At 35.7% G+C, this 20,594-nt stretch overlaps 1 protein-coding gene across 1 annotated transcript in view; it reads right to left on the bottom strand.

Moving 5' to 3' along the window:
- The window catches only part of CCDC39 (coiled-coil domain containing 39), a 52,720-nt gene extending 34,694 nt beyond the window's left edge, over positions 1–18,026 (bottom strand). The window contains exons 1-7 of the mRNA XM_004745071.3: positions 17,780–18,026; positions 11,009–11,128; positions 9,314–9,460; positions 7,664–7,822; positions 6,802–6,894; positions 6,549–6,677; positions 4,384–4,575 (exon numbers count right to left, since the gene is read on the bottom strand). Coding sequence (XP_004745128.1) covers positions 4,384–4,575; positions 6,549–6,677; positions 6,802–6,894; positions 7,664–7,822; positions 9,314–9,460; positions 11,009–11,128; positions 17,780–17,869 — 930 coding nt within the window. The 5' untranslated portion in view covers positions 17,870–18,026. The remainder of the gene's footprint in view (positions 1–4,383; positions 4,576–6,548; positions 6,678–6,801; positions 6,895–7,663; positions 7,823–9,313; positions 9,461–11,008; positions 11,129–17,779) is intronic.
- Positions 18,027–20,594: the final 2,568 nt, after the last annotated feature.

A 20,594-nucleotide genomic window follows, 5' to 3' on the forward strand; every position in this document is an offset into this window, starting at 1 on the left:
GCGTTTTCATTATCATTTGTTTCCATGAATTTTTTCAATTCTTCTTTAATTTCCTGGTTGACCCATTCATTCTTCAGAAGGATGCTCTTTAGCCTCCATGTATTTGGGTCCTTTCCAAATTTCCTCTTGTGATTGAGGTCTAGCTTCAGAGCATTGTGATCTGAAAATATGCAGGGAATGATCCCAATCTTTTGATACCAGTTGAGACCTGATTTGTGACCCACGATGTGCTCTATTCTGGAGAATGTTCCATATGCACTAGAGAAAAATGTGTATTGTTGCTTTGGGATGGAATGTTCTGAATATATCTGTGATATCCATCTGGTCCAGTGTGTCATTTAAGGCCTTTATTTCCTTATTGATCTTTTGCTTGGATGATCTGTCCATTTCAGTGAAGGGAGTGTTAAAGTCCCCTACTATTTTTTATTATTGTCGATGTGTTTCTTTGATTTTGTTATTAATTGGTTTATATGGTTGTTTGCTCCCATGTTAGGGACATAGATATTTAAAATTTTTAGTTCTTCTTGTTGGACAGACACTTTGAGTATGATATCGTGTCCTTCCTCATCTCTTATTATAGTCTTTGGCTTAAAATCTAATTGATCTGATATAAGGATTGCCACCCCAGCTTTCTTCTGATGTCCATTAGAATGGTAAATTGTTTTCCATCCCCTCACTTTAAATCTGGAGGTGTCTTTGGGTCTAAAATGAGTTTCTTGTAGGCAGCATACTGATGGGTTTTGTTTTGTATTTTTAATCCATTTTGATACTCTGTGTCTTTTGATTGGGGCATTTAGCCCATTTACATTCAGGGTAACTATTGAGAGATATGAATTTAGTGCCATTGTATTGCCTATAAGGTGACTATTACTGTATATTATGTCTGCTCCTTTCTGATCTACTATTTTTAGGCTCTCTCTTTGCTTAGAGGACCCCTTTCAATATTTTCTGGAGAGCTGTTTGGTGTTTGCAAGTTCTTTCAGTTTTCGTTTGTCCAGGAAGCTTTTTATCTCTCTTATTTTCAATGACAGCCTAGCTGGATATAGTATTCTTGGCTGCATGTTTTTCTCATTTAGTGCTCTGAATATATCATGCTAGTTCTTTTTGGCCTGACAGGTCTCTGTGGATAACTCCGCTGCCAATCCAATATATTTACCATTGTATGTTACAGACTTCTTGTCCCAGGCTGCTTTCAGGATTTTCTCTTTGTCACTAAGACTTGTAAATTTTACTATTAGATGATGGTGTGTGGACCTATTCTTATTGATTTTGCGGGGAGGGGTGGTTCTCTGCACCTCCTGGATTTTGATGCTTGTTCCCTTTGCCATATTAGGGAAATTCTCTGCAAGAATTCTTTCCAATATTCCTTCTGCCCCACTCTCTCTTTCTTCTTCTTCTGGGATCCCAATTATTCTAATGTTGTTTTTTCTTATGGTGTCACTTGTCTCCGAATTCTCCCCTCGTGGTCCAGTAGTTGTTTGTCTCTCTTTTGCTCAGCTTCTTTTTTCTCTGTCATTTGGTCTTCTATATCACTAATTCTCTGTTCTGCCTCATTTATCCTAGCAGTAAGAGCCTCCATTTTTGATTGCACCTCATTAATAGCTTTTTTGATTTCAACTTGGTTAGATTTTAGTTTTTTTATTTCTCCAGACAGGGTTTCTCTTATATCTTACATGCCTTTTCCAAACCCAGCCAAGAGCCTTGAGAATCATCATTCTGAACTCTAGATCTGACATATTACCAATGTCTGTATTGATTAGGTCTCTAGCCTTTAGTACTGCCTCTTACTCTTTTTTTTTTGTGGTGAGTTTTTTTTCGCCTTGTCATTTTCTCCAGATAAGAAAATATGAAGGAGCAAATAAAATACTAAAGGGCGGCAAAGACCCCAGGAAAATGTGCTTTAACCAAATCAGAAGAGACCCCAAATCATGGGGGGAAGAAAAGAGGTAAAAAGTTCAGAAAAAAAAAATTCAAAAAGAAAAAATATAAAAAATAAATAAATAAATAAATATATATATATATATATATATATATTACTGGTGACTAGAACAGGGTCACCCACTTAACTTTGGGAGTATTTTGGTCTCTTAGAAGAAATTACCTCCCCAAATTTTAGAACAGGGTCTAGAACAGGGTCACCCACTTAATTTTGGGAATATTTTGGTCTCTTAGAAGAAACTACCTCAATTTTAAAAAATGAAAAACATATATAAGGGTAAACACAATAAAAGGATGGAATATGAGTATAAAGATGAAAAAAAATTTTTAATTTCTAAAAGGAGTTGATCAGATAAGTTGTTTGGGAGGATAAAGAAAAATAAAGTGTAGAGAAATTGCCCGTGCTAGAGACTAGAATAAGCCCAGTGTTAGATTTAGGATGTATTTTGATCTCTTAGAAAAAGAGATTTTTTTAGAATTTTTTAGAAGAAAATTTTTTAGAAGAAATTTTTTAGAAGAAAAAACTCTATGTGTACATAAAAAATAAAGTTAGATACAATGAAGGATAAAATATGACTATAATAATAAAGATTCAAAAAAGATAATTTTTTATGAAAGGTATTGTTAACATAAACTAGTTTTAAAACGTTTAAAGAGGAAAGGATAAAAGTTAAAAAAAATTTAGCAGAAGAAAAAATATTAAATAAAAAAATTAATTAACTTTGCAAGACTAAAGAATCATAGGGAGAAAGCCATGAATTCCATGCTTTGCTTTCTCCTCCTCTGGAATTCTGCTGTTCTCTTTGGTAAGTGAACTTGGTCTTGGTTGGATTTCTTGTTGCTATTCTGGGGGAGGGGCCTGTTGTAGTGATTCTCAAGTGTCTTTGCCAGAGGCAGAATTGCATCACCCTTACCAAGGGACAGGCTAAGTAATCCGCTAGGGTTCGCTTTCAGGAACCTGTGTTCCCTGAATGCTTTCCGGAGGACGGGAATGAAAATGGCAGCCTCCCAATCTCCAACCCAGAGGAGCCAAGAGCTCAAGGCCCCACTCCTCAGTGCACCCTTAGAGAAAAGCGCTCAATCACTCCCAATTCCCTGGCCTCCAGCCATGCTCCAAGCTCATCCAGCCTGTGACCAAGCATCTCGTTCTCTGGCACACAGCTCTGCCTGGAGTCTCTGAACCCTGCAGATCCCTGGGCTCTTCCGGGGGATCTCCCCGGATCTTGTGGGGATCCCACTCAGAGCACTGGCCTGTACCACAGATTACAGTTCAAAGTAACCTCAGATTGAGAGCTCACTCCTCGGCTCGGTTTCTGTAGCCAGGTTCCCTGCTCTAATACCTGTGAGCTCTGCAACACTCAGACACCCCTGATCCTTCCATGACCCTGCGGGACCTGAGGCCATGCTGTTCCCGCACTGGCTTCACCCCGATTTAGTCTCTGGAGCGATGTCCCTCAGTGGAGCAGACTTTTAAAAGTTCTGATTTTGTGCTCTGTTGCTCCACTGTTGCAGAGAGCCCCCCCCCCCCCCCCCCCGCGGATTCCCTTCTCCGCCGGTCCTACCTTTCAGAAAATGGTTGATTTTCTGTTTCTAGAATTGCTGCTCTTCTTCTCTTTGATCTCCTGTTGGGTTTGTAGGTGTTCGGAATGGTTTGATAAGCTATCTAGCTGATCTCCTGCTACCTGATGTTGTCTCAGCCTGCTACTTCTCCACCATTTTGACTCCTCCCCCAAATTATATACTTTAAAAGGGTGAATTATTATATGTGAATTATATCTTGATAAACAAATAATGAGTGAATGAATTCTGACATTTTTTAATACAATTGATTTAAACTTAAAAAATTTTAAGAATAAACTATTATCAGTGACATTTAATTTAGGCAAGAAATATGCTTATTTCACTTCTTCAGGATCAAATTTAATTACTCTTCTTGGACAGAAAAAAAATCTTTCCTTCTTTATCAGAAATAAAAAATGTAGGGGCGCCTGGCTGGCTCAGTGGGTTAAAGCCTCTGCCTTCAGCTCAGGTCATGATCCCAGGGTTCTGGGATCAGGCCCCACATCAGGCTCTCGGCTCATCAGGGAGCCTGCTTCCCTTCCTCTCTCTCCATCTGCCTCTCTGCCTGCTTGTGATCTCTGTCGGTCAAATAAATAAATAAAATCTTTAAAAAAAAGAAAAAGAAATAAAAAATGTAACAACTTATACAATGAAATGCTCTACACTATTCCAATTTCCAATCCCTTCACACCATCTGTGATATGTCTGGAACCCCTCTTGCTTTCACCCAGCAGGGCTAAAATGCAGTACCCTAAAATTCCACAACATGAAGGGACATAAGAAAAAGGGACTAGAAGACAGTTCCTTAATCAAAAGAGAGATTTTATGCTTATTTTTATAGTAATTTTTCATAAATACACAAGCCAGTCTTTTTAGTTGACATACCTCATCTTTCAGCTGACTTCTGTTTGTTTCATGACGCTGATACTCCATTCTACATTTTAAAAGTTTACGATCAACAACAGAAATTCTTTTCTCATATTCTGTATTATTCCCAATCTCATTTTCCAAAAACTTGATCTTTTCTTTAACCAAATTTTCTTTTTCTCGTATTTCCTGCTTTATCCTTGTTAATGCCTAAGGTTTAAAAATATGTTAAATATATGTTTAATACAATGAACAAAAGAAAAAGGAATTTAGTTTTTATTTTTCTATATTCAGTATTCTATCAAAACTTCTTAAGACAGTATTGTCTTTAAAGAGAGCCTACTTTGGGGGCACCAGGGTGGCCCAGTTAATTAAGCATGCAACTCTTGATCTCAGCTCAGGTCTTGATCCCAGGATCTTGAGTTTGAGTCCTGCATTATGCTCCACACTGGGAATGGAGCCTACTTTAAAAAAAAAAAAAGTCTATTTTTATCTGAATAAAAACAAAGTATTAATATGTTACACTGTTACACATCAGTATCTATAAGGTCTTTTTTTTTTTTTAAAGATCTTGTTTTCTTAACTGGTACTTTGCTGAAGAGAAAAATGTAAAGCTTTCATGAACAAAAGGTAATATTCTAAAAAATATAACACTTGAATATTTTTACATAGAAAGTTGAATTTCAATTATTTTATTATAGTAATATATCACAGGACCAGTTTTTTTTTTTTCATCTTTTGAGAATAATATTTTAGTTATTTGTTTCAATAAGAATGTCTTCACTGAGGGGTTTTGCTGGTCCTGGAGATACAAAATAAATAGAATATACAAGGTAGTAACTGAGACATGGACAAAGCACCATGGGAAAAAGAGATGATGAAGTCTACCAATGAGGAATTATTAAAAGGCATTACTTAAGAAGCTTCTTTTAAGTTAGGCCTAAAAAGATTAATAGAGATGCATAAATAATGTGGTGAAAGTATAGGGAGGGCAGGGACGGAATGGGGATGTATCAGGAAGGGGTGGGTACATATGAAAGGAATGAGGCTGGAAAGGTAGAATTAGGGTCCAATTGTGAAAAAATTCAATTTTTTAAACTGCCATGTATAAGAGGTTCAATTTTTAAGTAGTATGGAACAAAGAAGATTCTAGAGCTGAGGAATAAAAAGCTCACGTGGTTTTTACAAGTGATGTTGATGGCAACATGTTAAAGGAATTGGAGGAAGAAGTAAAATTTACTCTAAAATGTAATTCCAAAATGAGGTCCCACCAAACATTTAATCCCAGAAAATTAGGTTGAGGGAGGGTATATGTTCTAAAATTAGTAACTTTTAGGAATGCTGCCTCTAGGGCCCCACGGTGGCTCAGTCAGTTAAGCATCTGCCTTCAGCTGGGGTCATGATCCTGGGGTCCAGGGATTGGGTTCCCTATAGGGCTTCCTGCTCAGTGGGGAGTCTACTTCTCCCTCTCCCTCTGCTGCTGCTGCTGCTGCTCTCTCTCTCTGTCAAATAAATAAATAAAATCTTAAAAAAAGAAATGCTGCATGTAATACTGTACATATTGGCATATTAAATGGATATATATGTCTGTAATGTACTACATTTTTTTAAAGATTTTATTTATTTGCGAGAAAGAGAGCATGAGCAGGGGAGTGGGGTAGGGCAGAGGGAGAAGAAATGGGGAATGGGGTATGGCATTGGGGGAGTAGAATAGGGCAAAGGTCAGAGGGAAAGGGAAAAGCAGGCTCCCCCCTGAGCAGGGAGCGCAACTTGGCGCTTGATCCCTGGCTCCCCAAACTGAAGGCAGAAGCTTAACTGATTGAGCCACCCAGGTGCCCCTGCAAAGCATTACATTTAAAAATCCAAATCCAAAGCAACTTGGACAACCATGTGTATGTCAGAGCATTGATTTACTGCACTAAAATTATCCACTGACTTTCTCTTGTTTCACATTTCAAAGGGGCAGGATCTAGTCTTCATAATTATAATGCCATAAGTAAATAATCTTCATAAAATCACATATCTAAGTGCAAAGAGTCAGCCTTGAAAAACATTTACCAAAACTATCGAACCCTACTAAAAAAGTGATTTTTAAATAATGTGAGTTACATTTGAAATGAATACGTTAAATACAAAAGAGAATACCACAGTTGAACATTGCAAGGACCAAACAAGTATTTTACCAAGGCACCGTTATCAATGTCTCGATCTCTCTTCTGCATCTGCTCTATTGTGTTCTCCCACTGTTTAATGAGTTCTTGTCTTTCATTATGAATCTTACGAAAATCTTGTGCCGCTTTATCCAATTCTAACTGTCAGAGAGCAAATAAGATTTTTGTGAATTTAAGCGCTTTAGTATATATCCCTTCAATAATTAAGAAATAAGGTATTTCTTAATTGTCTTATTTCTTAATACTTAATTAGAAATAAACTAACCTGTGCACTCAGAGTCTCTGTAAGTTCATTGTCAAGTACCTTTCTTCTCTGATGACATTCCAAAGTCAGTCTTTCTAATTGCAGGGTCAATGCCTATAATGTAGTTGCATGTAAAAATATTCATAATTATCATTTAACTTAAAAGCTATTAGTATATCTCACATTAAGTACTATTATATTATAGATACACACTTATTTGCTATCTAAAACAACTATACATTGTCTTTTCACCCCAAAGGGCGCAATAAAAACTCAATTATTTCTAAAAAGACTTTTAATACATTTTAAAGTTAGAAAAAATTAAACAATAATTCGCCATTTAAAATTATTTGAAATAATGTATTTGGTATTAAATCTATAGAAAATAGCATGTTTCATAATATTAACATATAACACATTGAATTACAAGTAGATTTTAAGTAATGTTATAATAATATATTAAATAATACTATAGCCTCAAATCAGCAAACACTGTATATTACATTCAAACTATTATTTAGACAAAAAAGTTAAATTATTTATACATAATTCTAATATAAAACTTTCTTCTCTGAAATGTTTTCATTTCAAAATACTTTTGAAAACTCTTCTCAGTCAGGATTCTTAAGCTAGAGTCTGTGGATCCCTAAATGGTTAGAGGATTTCAGAGGATCTATAAAACTTTCAGCAAAATTTTATGAGTATTTAAGTATACTCACTTTTCTAAAGAGAGGATCCTTGGTTTTATGAGACTGTCAAAGGGGTCTCTGACCAAAAAAAGTTCAAGAACTATGGCATTCAAATTACAAATCTAATTTAGGTAAAAAGGTTCACATACTACAGATTTAGAGAAAACCTAAGATTACAATTTATAATTTCTCACCCTAATTTTATTATCATCTTGTTGTGCATACTTCTGAAGAGTGAGGGCATCATTATCTTTATGAGCTGATTCTTCTAACCAGGCTTCCAATGCTTGCTGGTCCCAGTTCATCTGACATTTCAAACCATCCAATTTTTGAGTAGTTTTAAATATGTTGTTCTAATTTCCAAAGAAAGGGGGCAGGAAGAGATTACAAAATATTATTTACTACACAAACTAAACTAAAACATAATATTACATATTACAGAACATATAAAAAGGAAGAAGTAATCCTGTCCCTTTCCCAACTTCCATGCACATCTTATTATATAACTATCATACTTGTATTTAATTATTCAGTTGTAAAATAGAGAGGAAATGATTATACAAAATTGAGAATAGTAGTTGAGTCAAAGACGGCTTAAGAAGGCTTTAGGGAAAGTCTCCCAGAGCAATCTCTAATATTAGTCACTCCGCCAAATCCACCCCATGTGGATATATGATCTTAGTAAAAATAATGTACTTGATATGCTAACTCAAGCCCAAGTCAAGTCCCCTTCAGCTCCACTTCCAATCAGATTCTTCCCTCTAAGAGATGTCTCCTATGGAAATTTTGTATACTTCTAATTGAAATAAATATAGTTGTTAAGAAGATAAAAATATTTCTGTAAATGAATCAGTCAGTCAGAGAAAGACAAATACCATATGATTTCACTCATACGTGGAATTTAAGAAACAAAACAGATGAACATAGGGGATGGGAAGGAAAAATAAAATTAGATGAAAACTGAGAGGGAGGCAAACCATAAGAGACATTGAATTCTAGGAAACAAACTAAGTTTGCTGGAGGGGAGGTGGGTAGAGGGAAAGGATAATTGGGTGATGGACATTAAGGAGGGCACTTGATGTAATGAGTCCTGGGTGTTATATGCAACTGATGAATCACTAAATTCTACCTCTAAAACTAATAAAAAAAATTTCTGGAAATGCATTCATTTAACAAATCTACAGTCAGAAAACAGATCAATATGCAAATAAATACAAATTAATATAATAAAATATGTATGTATATGTATACATATGCATACACATGTACATTTCTACATGTATATGCACATGTAAAGAGAATTGAATTTGTTTGTTTTGTTTTGTTTTGTTTTGTTTTTTGAGAACTGAATTTGGATAGATCTCCCAAATCAGGCAACTAAAACAAAGGAAAAGATAAAAAGAGGTTACAGTAGTTTATTGTTAGAATTACAGGCTAATAAATTAATATAAAAGGTAAAAATTTTGAATGAAAAATGAAACTCAATATTAAAAATAATTTTTTATTGTGGCCTTTTAAAAATATATGAATGAATTATACCTAGTAACATATGATACTTATGAATAAATTATGCCTAGTATCACACAATAGACAGCCAGTATGGTACTCTGCACATGGTGGCTCAATGACTGTTTGGTAAATGTATAGTGGGAAAATAAATATAATATCCCATCATTTCATTCAAATGACAATGCTGTATGCTTTTCATTGTCCAAAAAACAATGTAAGTAAATGTCGGGAAACTAAAGAATGCCTTTACTATACAGAAAAAAAAAATCAGTGTTTGATTCGTAAGGGAAGAAAGAACAATAGCACAAAATTTTAAGTAACATTTCAATACACACTTCCTTATCACTTTTCTTTTCCCGTATTGAAGCCATTTCATTTTCCAGTCGTTGGATTTCATCCTTCACTCGTCCCAGTTCTCTTTCAGCAATGATCTTAAAATGTTCTTCACTTTCAATCTCATGCTCCCTCGCTTTACAAAGAGACTACAAAATAATTTGCAAGATAGAAAGACTTTTTAATTTTTAGTATTATAGAATATTTATAATAATCCATTAGCCCCCCAAAAAAGTTCACACAAAATACTTAGATTAAGTATTATTAATTCCACTTCTCTGAAACCTAAATAATGTTAGACTTTATGATTCAATGTATTTGTGTTGCGTACTAGTTATAAGAAAGTCAGTTCATGGAATGACCTAGGAGAAAATATTGTTGTCAGCAATTTTCAGATATTATGTTGGTCTAGGGAAATTGAAGAAAACCAAAGTTTATAATGGTAAGACATAAAAATGCTTGGGAAATGGGATGTTTCCATAGACTGATTACATATTCTAATTAAGAGATAATTTATAAATGACTATATAAACACTGATGGTTATAAATAGTTCCCAAAACATATTAATAAACCATCAATGCCTTTGTGTAGTTTTACTTAACAAAATAGTATTTGTTGACTGTTGAGTTTGGAGTGCTTCGAAGTTATCACCATCAGTATTATTTTTAATTATTAGAGCTCTTAGTGCTATAGGAAGTTTATTGTCTTTTGTGTCTATTATCCGATTTAATTAAGGTTTGACTATAATCAAATATACCTACAGAGAATCTCTAACTTTCAAATCCCCAACTCAGTGATTTAATAACTTTAAGAAAAGATGTTCCAGTTTAATTACTCAATCATATTAAGATTCAAAAATTTGAAGTGTTGCTTTTAAAGTTCATTAAATTTTTAGTTTCCTAATAAGACTTATACACAATTAAGTGGTTACTTATCTGTATGAATTATAAATAGGTATTAAAAGCATACTTTGTTCAATTTAAAGAATTACATATCTTTCAAAAAAAGGTAGAATGCATTTTTTTAAAAATAGTTTGAAATGGAAGTTAGTAAACTCGTCAGTGCTGATTTGCTGGGCATCATCAGGGAATGATGTTCTACACATGAACAGACTATCTATAAAACAGAAGCTTACTTAACTAATCATCTTAAGTTTTAAGTTTATTATTTGTAATAATATTTCTAAAATGGATTATACTTTCTCTGGTTATCTTAAATAATACCCTAAATACAATTTAACTCTTCCATTATCGCAAAATCCTAAAATACTGTGGTGCCCTAAGGGCTACTGAAGTGTGTGAACTATTTGCCTCTACTCAAAATGGCCCAGCAGGTTCCACTGAAAAAGTGAAAAGAAGGTAGAAATGTTATCACATGTTATATTAGGTCTATTTTGGCTTAAAATCACTGATCACTAAACCCTTCTCATATAATCTGGTAACTAAATATTATAATATACTGTTTGAATGATTTCTTCTTTCAAATATATTAGTTATTCCTGAACTTGGTAGCAGCAGTGAGTTCCTCAATGCCTTTTTTTCCTACCTATTTTCAGGTTCAAGGTTATGTTGACAATAGTTTAGCTATGCTAAAGTTTCCTGTTGGATCCCTAAAATAAAATCACAGGTGTAAATGCAACGTGAAATGTTCCATGACTACATATGGCACAATCAACATTATATTGGGATAACTGTACCTGTGTAAATGAAAATTCTTGCTTAACATTTTTGAAGTGAGAAGTCATAGCATTAATTCGATCTTCATAGTCACGTAGCTGGTCTTGCAAGCTCGACCTTTCCTCTTGCAGCTTTGACAACTGTAAATAATATGTGTAGTAATTTAGAGATTACTATGGGAAAATTAGCATTATATTAAGACAATAGAAATCTCTCAGATTTCTCAGAAATCTCTCAGGGACCATTGCTAAGATGCAATTTTCACACAGCAGTACTTAAAGGGAAAAAATGAGATTTTATTCTGTAATTAAACCGCAAGATCTCTAGAACAAACAAGAGCATAATAACAGACATAACAATAACACAAAACATGAACCATAAATTTGAGTAGTGGGACACCAAGTATAATAGCTCCTCCTGAACTCCTACACAAAACCAACAGATTTAGGGTAAGCCATATAGAACAGAAAAACTAACTCTCATGTCCTTAAACCCTATTTTTTTTTTAAAGATTTAATTTATTTGACAGAGAGAGATCACAAGTAGGCAGGCAGAGAGAGAAGGGGAACCAGGCTCCCCAGTGAGCAGAGAGCCTGATGTGGGGCTCAATCCCAGGACCCTGAGACCATGACCTGAGCCTAAGGCAGAGGCTTAACCCACTGAGCCCTCCAGGCACCCAGACTCTATTTCTTAATGTATTTTATGTGTCATTGAATTAGAACACTGAGTAGAAACAAAACAATGCAAATGTATAACAAACCAACAAAAAAAACCTTTAATTACAAGATAAATTCTCAGGACAATTAGAATATATCAACCCTCAAAGCAATATAAAAGCTCAACAAAACAAAAATATCCTTTCCTATACTCTTGATCTGCGGTTCCCAAAGTTGGGGCTACAACCCAGGAGGTATACAACAAAATCCACTAAAGTACAAATGACAATATTTGAATTTTTAAATAAGGAAGAAAGAAGATAAATACTAATGTACTCTATGCTATATCCTGTATTTTATTGAACATACTAAGTAATATTAAATGTATTTTTTTATTTTTTATTTCATTAATTTGTTTTACTTTTAATTCTACTTTGTTGTTGTTTTTAAGATTTTATTTATTTGACAGAGATAGAGAGATCACAAGTAGCACAGAGAGGCAGGCAGAGAGAGGGGGAAGCAGGCTACCTGCTGAGCAGAGAGCCCGATGAGAGGTTCGATCCCAGGACTCTGAGATCATGACCTGAGCTAAAGGCAGAGGCTTAAGCCACTGAGCCACCCAGGCTACCCTGTTGTTCTTTTTTAAATTTTTAAGAGCAATTGATGTGACTTTTTGTCACATCAATTACTATGGACTAAATGTTTATGTCACCCACAACTTCATATATTGAGGTCTTTACCCACATGTGGTGGTATCTGGAGGTGGGCCTTTGACAGGTAAACAGGTTTAAACTAGGACCTGAAGGTAGGACCCTCATGATGGAATTAATGTCCTTATAAGAAGACGAAAGACCAGAGAGCTTCCTTTCTCTCTGCCATGTGAACAAAGGGAGAAGGCAGTCAGGTGCAAACCAAGAAGAGGGCTCTCACTAGACCCCAACCATACTGTGATCCTGATCTCAACTTCTAGTCTTTCAGAACCTTGAAAAATAAATGTCTGTTTTTTAAGTGACTCAGTCTATGGTATTTTGTTATAGCAATCCAAGCCAACTAAGGCACTGATTTAAAAATGATGGCATTTATCGGCTCAGTCCTGGGATTGAGCCCCACATCGGGCTCCCTGCTCCGTGGAGAGTCTGCTTCTCCATCTGCCTCACCTTGCTGTTCTACTTGTGCCCTCCCTCCCTCCCTCTCTCTCTCTCTCTCTCTGTCAAATAAATAAATAAAATCTTTAAAAAAAATAAAATAAAAACAAAGTCATGTAAGCCTGTAAATTTTCTCTCAGTAAGATTTTTGTTATTTCTAATGAACATAGGTGTTAATCACTCTTTTTATTGTTTTCTAAAAGCTGACTTTTTCCCTATCAATTTCTCTATAATAGAAGTGCTATCCAGGAATATATATCTGAGAAATTGGCCTAATGATTTAAGATGGATGTCTTAGTCAGCTCAGGCTGCCATAATAAAATATCATAGACTGAGTGGCTTAAAGATCAGAAATTTATTTCTCACAGTTCTGGGGGCTGGGAAGTCCAGGACTGAGGTGATAGCTAGCCAATTTGGTTCTGTTGAAATCTCTCTTCCTGACACAGTGCCTTCTAGCTGCATACTCAAATGGTGGAGACAGAGTGTGTTCTGGTCTCTCTTCTGCTTCATATAAAGATACTAATCGCATCATGGGAGCCACATTCTTATGACCTCATCTAAGCCTAATTACCTCCCAAAGACCCCACTCCAAATAACATTACATTGGAGATTAGGGCTTCAATATATGAAGTGGGGGAGAATCAGTCCATAACAATGGAGGATAATTTTAAAAATTATTTATTACAAATGCTGTTGGCTTATGATTAGAGGATGTGGCCTATAAAATTCCTACCACTCAGGCATCTGGATGGCTCAGTTGGTTTTGTGACTGCCTTCAGCTCAGGTCTGATCCTGGAGGCCCAAGATCAAGTCCCACATTGCACTGGGCTCCCTGCTCAGCAGGGAGTCTGTTTCTCCCTCTCACCCTCCCCCACTCATGCTCTCTCTCTCATTCTCTCTCTCTCAAATAAATAAAATCCTTAAAAAAAAAATTCCTGTCACTCATTTCTTTAATTGTGGCAAAATACCCATAACCTACTTTTTATCATTTTAACTGTTTTTCAGTGTGCCTTAAGAGTGGCATTAAGTACATTCATGTGTTGTGCAAACACTGCCACCACCCACCTGAAAATTTTCATCTTCCCAAACTGAAACTCTTTGCCCATTAAACCCTAACTCTTTATTCCCCCTCCCCCCAACCCCTGGAAATCGTCATTCTACTTGTTATCTTTTTGAATTTGATTACTCTAGGTATGTCACGTAAGTAGAACCACACAGTATTTTACATGCACCTTATTTCACTTCATATAGTGTCTTTAAGGTTTATCATTCACTTTTAATGTATTAAGGATTTTGTCCTTGTACAGTAAATGATCCACCTTTGTAAATGTTTTACTGACATATTCTTTAAAGTATTTATTTGGGGTGCCTGGGTGGCTCAGTCAATAAGTGTCTGCCTTTAGCTCAGGTCATGATCCCAGGGTCCTGGGATGGAGCCCCGCATCAGGTTCCCTGCTCAACAGGAAGCCTGCTTCTCCCTCACCCACTCCCCCCCTTGTGTGCCCTCTCTTGCTGTGTTTCCCTCTGTCAAATAAATAAAATCTTTTTTAAAAAATAAAGTGCTTATTTAAGGGATATAATGCTCTCTGTTTTCATTTTTATTGTATTATTCATAACTTTATATCCTTATTTTTACCTATTAGAATTGTCCAATTCTGAGGAGGTCAATATTGAAGTATCCTACTATTTTTTTGTCAAAGTCTACTTGTATTTATAACATCTTTCACTTTTATGTACTTAGTTATTATGTTGTTTGGTGCATACAGCTTTATGACTTTTTTCATCAGTTTTAACTTTTATGATTGCATAATGAACCCAGAGCAAAAGCATCTGCTTTTTAAATGAAAGCATAACAATTCACTCTCCACGAGCTGATAATTCCTTCCCTACAGAATTCCCAGACAATATTTTTTGTTTCTAAATACAAAAGGTCATGCAAGGACCACCAGATATTTACTGAAAACTTATATCATGTGAGGGATATCAAGATAAACAAAAAGATCCCAGAGGAAACATAATTCAAGGCACAAAGAAGAATTAATCACACACACATGCACACACACACACACACACACACACACTCAGCCAGACTGTAAATGATATTGTACTTTGAAAACAAGACCACATACTACAAAAAAAACAACCAGCAAATAACCTGAAAATTAAAAATATGGTTGACAGGGTTGCCAAAATAAAAACTATAATGTAAAAATGAAACAAAACCCTAAAAGCTTCCAGAGATTAAAATTATAAACTATGAAGGAATGGAAATCATTCTAATATCAGATTAACCAACCAACATCGCTACTGGAAGATAACACTTTCCAAATTCTGTGCAAAAAAATATTTTTAACCTAGAATATCCTATCTAGCCAAAACCATCAAATGTGAGATTAAATAAAAAACATCTTCAGATTCAGAGTGTTCCTCCTATACACCCTTCTCAGGGACACAAAAGAAAGTATTTCATTATTTTAAAAAAAATAATAATAATAAAGGAAATAACCCAAGAAAGAAGATATGTGATCTAGAAAATAGAGCATCAACCCAGTAAAGGAATAAAGGAAATTCTCAAGTTAACAGTTGGAAAATAGGCCCAGGAAAAAATAGTCCATATTACAAAACATAGTACTCTAGAAGGAAGAAGTAGAGGGAGAAAAAAGATCTGATACTATGATTTAAATATAAAGTTAATGCAGTCAATGCAAGAAATCAACTGGCAACCGAGGATGCAAGGAATCAAAAGCACAGTACTACAGACCCTTCTTGAAACAACTATTTGAAGATAGAACCTAACCAGTCAAAAGATGAATTAAAGTGAAAAGTCCATGAAGAGGTAAACTGAATAAAACTGGCTGCATTAAGGATCATCAAATCAGTTTACATATTACACTAAGACTAAACACTTGTAGCAAATTAAGGACATTGAGCAGAATGAAAAAATAAACCTTGATAATATAAAAATAATAAAACAGCTATTTTTTAATGGGGTAAAAGATCATGGAAAGAAGTATGAGAGCTAATTTCTTTGTTTTAAAAATGATAAATGAAATGAAATGGTAAATTTCTCATAAAATTCTCATATTAAAAATGAGAAATGAAAATCAGGGAGTCAACCCTTATTGTCAACAAATGAAGCAAAGCGTTTTTTCAAACAGTAATTTAACCATTTCATTTATTTTCTTATATAGCTTTTCCTAATGTTAAGAAAATTTTTTACCAATTACTATTTGTTGTAATCAAGTAATATATACCTAAAATTCAACAATCCCCTTATTTTTGTCTCTTAAAACAAGTAAAATTAAATTAATATTTTTATTAAATAAAAATTGTTATGTTAAAAACAGTACACATAGTAGGATTCCATTCTTACAATACTTCTGTTTGTCTTTTCAATCCATGTATCTATAGACCACGATATCTAGAATATTTGTTTAATGTCTTAATAGTCACACTTCTATAGTCAACAATAGGTATTTTAAAGAGGGAATACTCCATTTTTTATTTTATGCACTTCTGTTATACGTGAATGGCTTAAACTTACCAGAGTTGCTTTTTTAATGCCATTGTTTATCCAGGTGAAGCAATTAAGACCCTCACTCTTCTTTTATTTCTCTGTGATATTTTTAAAATACCTAATATAATTAACTGTATATAAAATCATGAGACAAATATTATGGTAATAATACCAAAAACTAATATCTGAAAGTTTAATGTACATTAATGTCCTTAGAACTGTATTACAATCCCGTGAAACATTTATTTCCAGTTTACAGAAGAAGAAACAGGCTAGTAATTAAGATCTGAACAGGCTAGTAATTAAGATCTGAACCCATGGCTGGATTCTTCTTATATTATTACTCTTCAGTACTCAGTGCTAAATCTGTTATATTCCCTAATGTTGTTCTTCACTAAAACAAAAAACTGCAGCCAACTAAGTTAGACATAAGTAAAAAAGTCAGAATATTTTGAAAAAAAAATCTTCAAAAACAGTGAAGGATTTTCATTTTCATTTTTCAGAGGAAAGAAAACTCTTCCATTCTATAACATAAACATCATCTGTTCTTGGACCCTCTTCTACACAACACATTGCCATGTGATGGAACTTTAGGCTGACTGTTAAAGGTTTTTAAAAGTTTTCTGAGCTGGCTGCAATTTTTTTTTTTTAAGACTTTATTTATTTATTTGCCAGAGAGAGGGGGGAAAGAGAACACACAAGCAGGGGGAGTGGCAGGTAGAGGGAGAAGCAGGCTCCCCGAAGACAAAATCCCAGGGACGGGGGGGGGGGGGGGGGGGGCGGGTCATGACCTGGGCTGAAGGCAGATGCTTAATTGACTGAGCCACCCTGGTGTCCCCGGATGCAATTTTATTTTTAACAACTATTATGCATTGGTTGCAAGCTGGCATAAAATATTCTTTACAACGTAAAATATTTTATATCACTCTGTGACAACATTCTCAGTTGGAAAAGCTGCAAATTGTACATTTTACATTTTTACTAGACGTTCCTCTTGAAAACATTTCTCCGAGTCACTTTCAACTTCCAACGTCATAGGCAGAAACTCAAAAAGAAACGTCAACCAGAACGTGTTTTGTTTATAAACATCCGTCAACAACTGTTGCTGCAAAAACCTCAGAAGTCCCTTTGCAAGGCGTGCTTAATTCTGAGGAAGGAAAAAGTGGACGTGGGGACCAGCCTTTCCTCTCCTGCCCAGGAGGCGGGAAGTGCGTACACGGAGCAGGAGAGGAGGAGAGAGTAACGACTTAGGCTTTATAGTCCTGAATATCAATTATTGTATCAATTTACGTTTTGTAAGCTTAGCAAGTTCCGAAAAGGGCGGGCAGGTGAGAGAGAAAGATGATGAGGCTGAGAGTCCGGCAGTGAAGAGATGAAACTGGGGAAGAAGATGGGAGGAACAAAAGAGTTGGGGTATTCCTGCCAACCAGAAAACTTCCCCCTTTTACCCCGCCTTCTTCACCTGATCCTTACCTGATCTTCCAGTATCTTGTTCTCCTCATTTGCCACCGGGATAGCAAACCCATCGTCCCAGTGCAGCTCCGCCAAGAATTCGCTACTCATGGTGGCAAGCCGATAGGGGACCTCCGACAGGCTGCGGAAGAAAGATCCGTCCTCCCGTACAGCCGAGGAGCCCGGCGCCAGCGGTCCCCGACCCCAGCAAAGCTCCCAGGCAATCACCGCCGCAGCCCTAGCAACCGTCCCGCGCCCTTAGTTACCAAACAGGAAGTGCTCAAACCGCAAGGCAAAACTTCCGGCGGAGAGCTGGGTCCCTAGACCTTGAGCCGCTTTTTCTTTTCGAGCTCCTCTGGAACCTTACTCCAGAGGTTCGCTGGGGTTGCCAGGCACCAGCATAAGTCTGCCTCCAACTGCGGCCTGGTGTCCTCTCCCCAGGCACTCCCGGAGGGTGTAAAGTCGGTGGCGCCTGCAGTCTCTAGGCTACACAGGGTATGGGAATGGCGTTGCGCTACGCAACCGCCGGATCGCAAGCAGAGGAGAGCTAAGGAAAACAATAAACCAGACTTCTTCTTCTTCTTCTCCTTTATTATTTGAGAGAGAGAACGAGAGAGTGAGAGCATGTAAGGAGTTCAGCAGGAGAAGCAGACTCCCTGACAAGCAGGGAGCGCATGTGGGACTAGATCCCAGTACTCCCGGATCATGACCTGAGCTGAAGGCAGACGCTTAACGATGGAGCCACCCACGTGCCCCTTCAGTTCTTCCTAATCTCGAAAAAGGAAACAGCCCACATAATCATGAAGGCATTATTCCGCTGAGGGGGCGCCCCCATTAGACTGGCAAGCACTTCGCCAATTCGGTAATTTGAATTACCAGCTTGGCACTGGTAGACATTTGAGTTTACAGCCTCTGTTCTACAGCATCTCAGAAATGGAAAGAATAAAACGATCAACTAATCTAATCCTTTCATTTTCCAGATTTAAAAAACTGAGGCTAAGGTGAAGCGATTAAAATCAGCAGGACCTAAACCAGGATGGAGATATACTACAAACTATGCTGTCTGCAATGAGAGATGTTCTTGGCTGAAATACCTCTACTATGGCATCAGGAGCTTAAATTAATTTTGCTTATCCAATAAGTAACTGTCGCCTCTTTTGCCCTTTTGAATTATTTTACCATTATGTTGTTACACTTTTTATTATAAAAAGTTTAAATATAAAAAAGTAAGGAGGGCGACAGGTGGGAAAAAAGAATAGAGCAGGGTATAATGAATGCCCACATACTCATTATCTTGATTTAACATATTTTGCCACATTCACTTTATCTGTATTTTTTGCTGAAGCATTTTAAAATCTCAAACATCATGACATTTCATCCCTAACTACTTGACCATGCATCATGGTTTAACATTCAATGTTTAACATTCAATGTTTTCTAACAAATACAGTATAATTATCACATCTATCAAAATTAACAATATCAAAATTCTTGAATATCATTTAATAACCATTTCATGTTTATATTTCATCAGTTGTCCTGAAAGTGTCTTTTTAACATTGGTTTATTACTATATTTTTGAAATCTTATAGTTTTGTTTCCTCGTGTTTACATGGTTTTCCATATATTTAAATCTTACGGACTATTTCTCCAGTCTAAAGACTAGAATTAGCTTTTTGTATTTTTAAAAGGATTTACCTTTTATCTTCTATCTTTAGAAACATTTTATACATATGGCATACTTTACAGATGTATTAAATGCAACATATGTGGCATATGTTACTTCACTGAATGACATTACTCAGATGCAATAAAATTTCATTATTCTTAGAAACAACTTTCATGAGTTTGACCATACATAGTATATTCCATGCATCAAAGTGTAATGAACACATTCCTTCACTGAAATACTGTGCTTATCTATATATACAACTATCATTTTTAGAAAGAATTTTTATATGTGTGCCTTATGGAATATATTAAATGCAGTACAGTATGGTAAACATCATTCACTGTAAACAACACTGTACTTACATATACAACAATCTTAGAAATATCTTCTATAGGTAGTAGAATTAGCACAGCATTTTATTTCTCACTTCTGCAATGCCTAAATTCCCAAGGTGGTGGAAGAGAAAGGCAGCTAGTAGGGGGTATTTCAACCTGTGTGGAATAATGGAAATTGAGAGTTTAAATAATCTTATAAAAGATTATCTTTAATTTTATAATAGTTTAGTCATCCCTACTAATGAAAATGTTAGTATTCAGCACATATTAAGATGGCATATAGTTATTTATACTGGAGATTTGTCACAGCAATAGTGCTTCCTAAAATTATTAGTTTGTTCTGTACATATGTTTTAAACATTCTTTTTCTAATTCCTCATCCCCATTACTAATGTGAATACTGAGGCAGCTGTCTCAGCCTGTGCCAGTCTGTTGATCCACCCCTCTCAGTGTTAGCAGGAGCTGCCAAACACATGACTGCAGCTGTCTTTGCTGTTTACTTCTGTAGGCCCCAAGGACATAAGAAGTCTGGCAGACAAATCCATGCAAAAAGTCCCATTTCCCCCCTCAAGGATTCTATTTCTTGAGTTTCAGGAATTTCCTTTCCAGACTCTAAGTGATTTAATATTCAGCCTGCCTTCAAGGAGGGAGATTACACTTTATCTCCTAAAAGGAGAGTACCTACATATATTATTTGAAAATTTTTCATAGTAAGATTATCTCTTCTCCATTTATTTATTCAATTATTAATTTATAGCACTATGGCCTGATATATACTTCATACTTCGGATTCCAAACTACGCTGTTTTGTTGCTCAATTTGCTCCAGC

Source organism: Mustela putorius, unplaced genomic scaffold, assembly GCF_011764305.1.
Source record: "Mustela putorius furo isolate JIRA1106 unplaced genomic scaffold, ASM1176430v1.1 tig00003834_pilon_pilon_pilon, whole genome shotgun sequence".
Taxonomy (NCBI): Eukaryota; Metazoa; Chordata; class Mammalia; order Carnivora; family Mustelidae; genus Mustela; species Mustela putorius.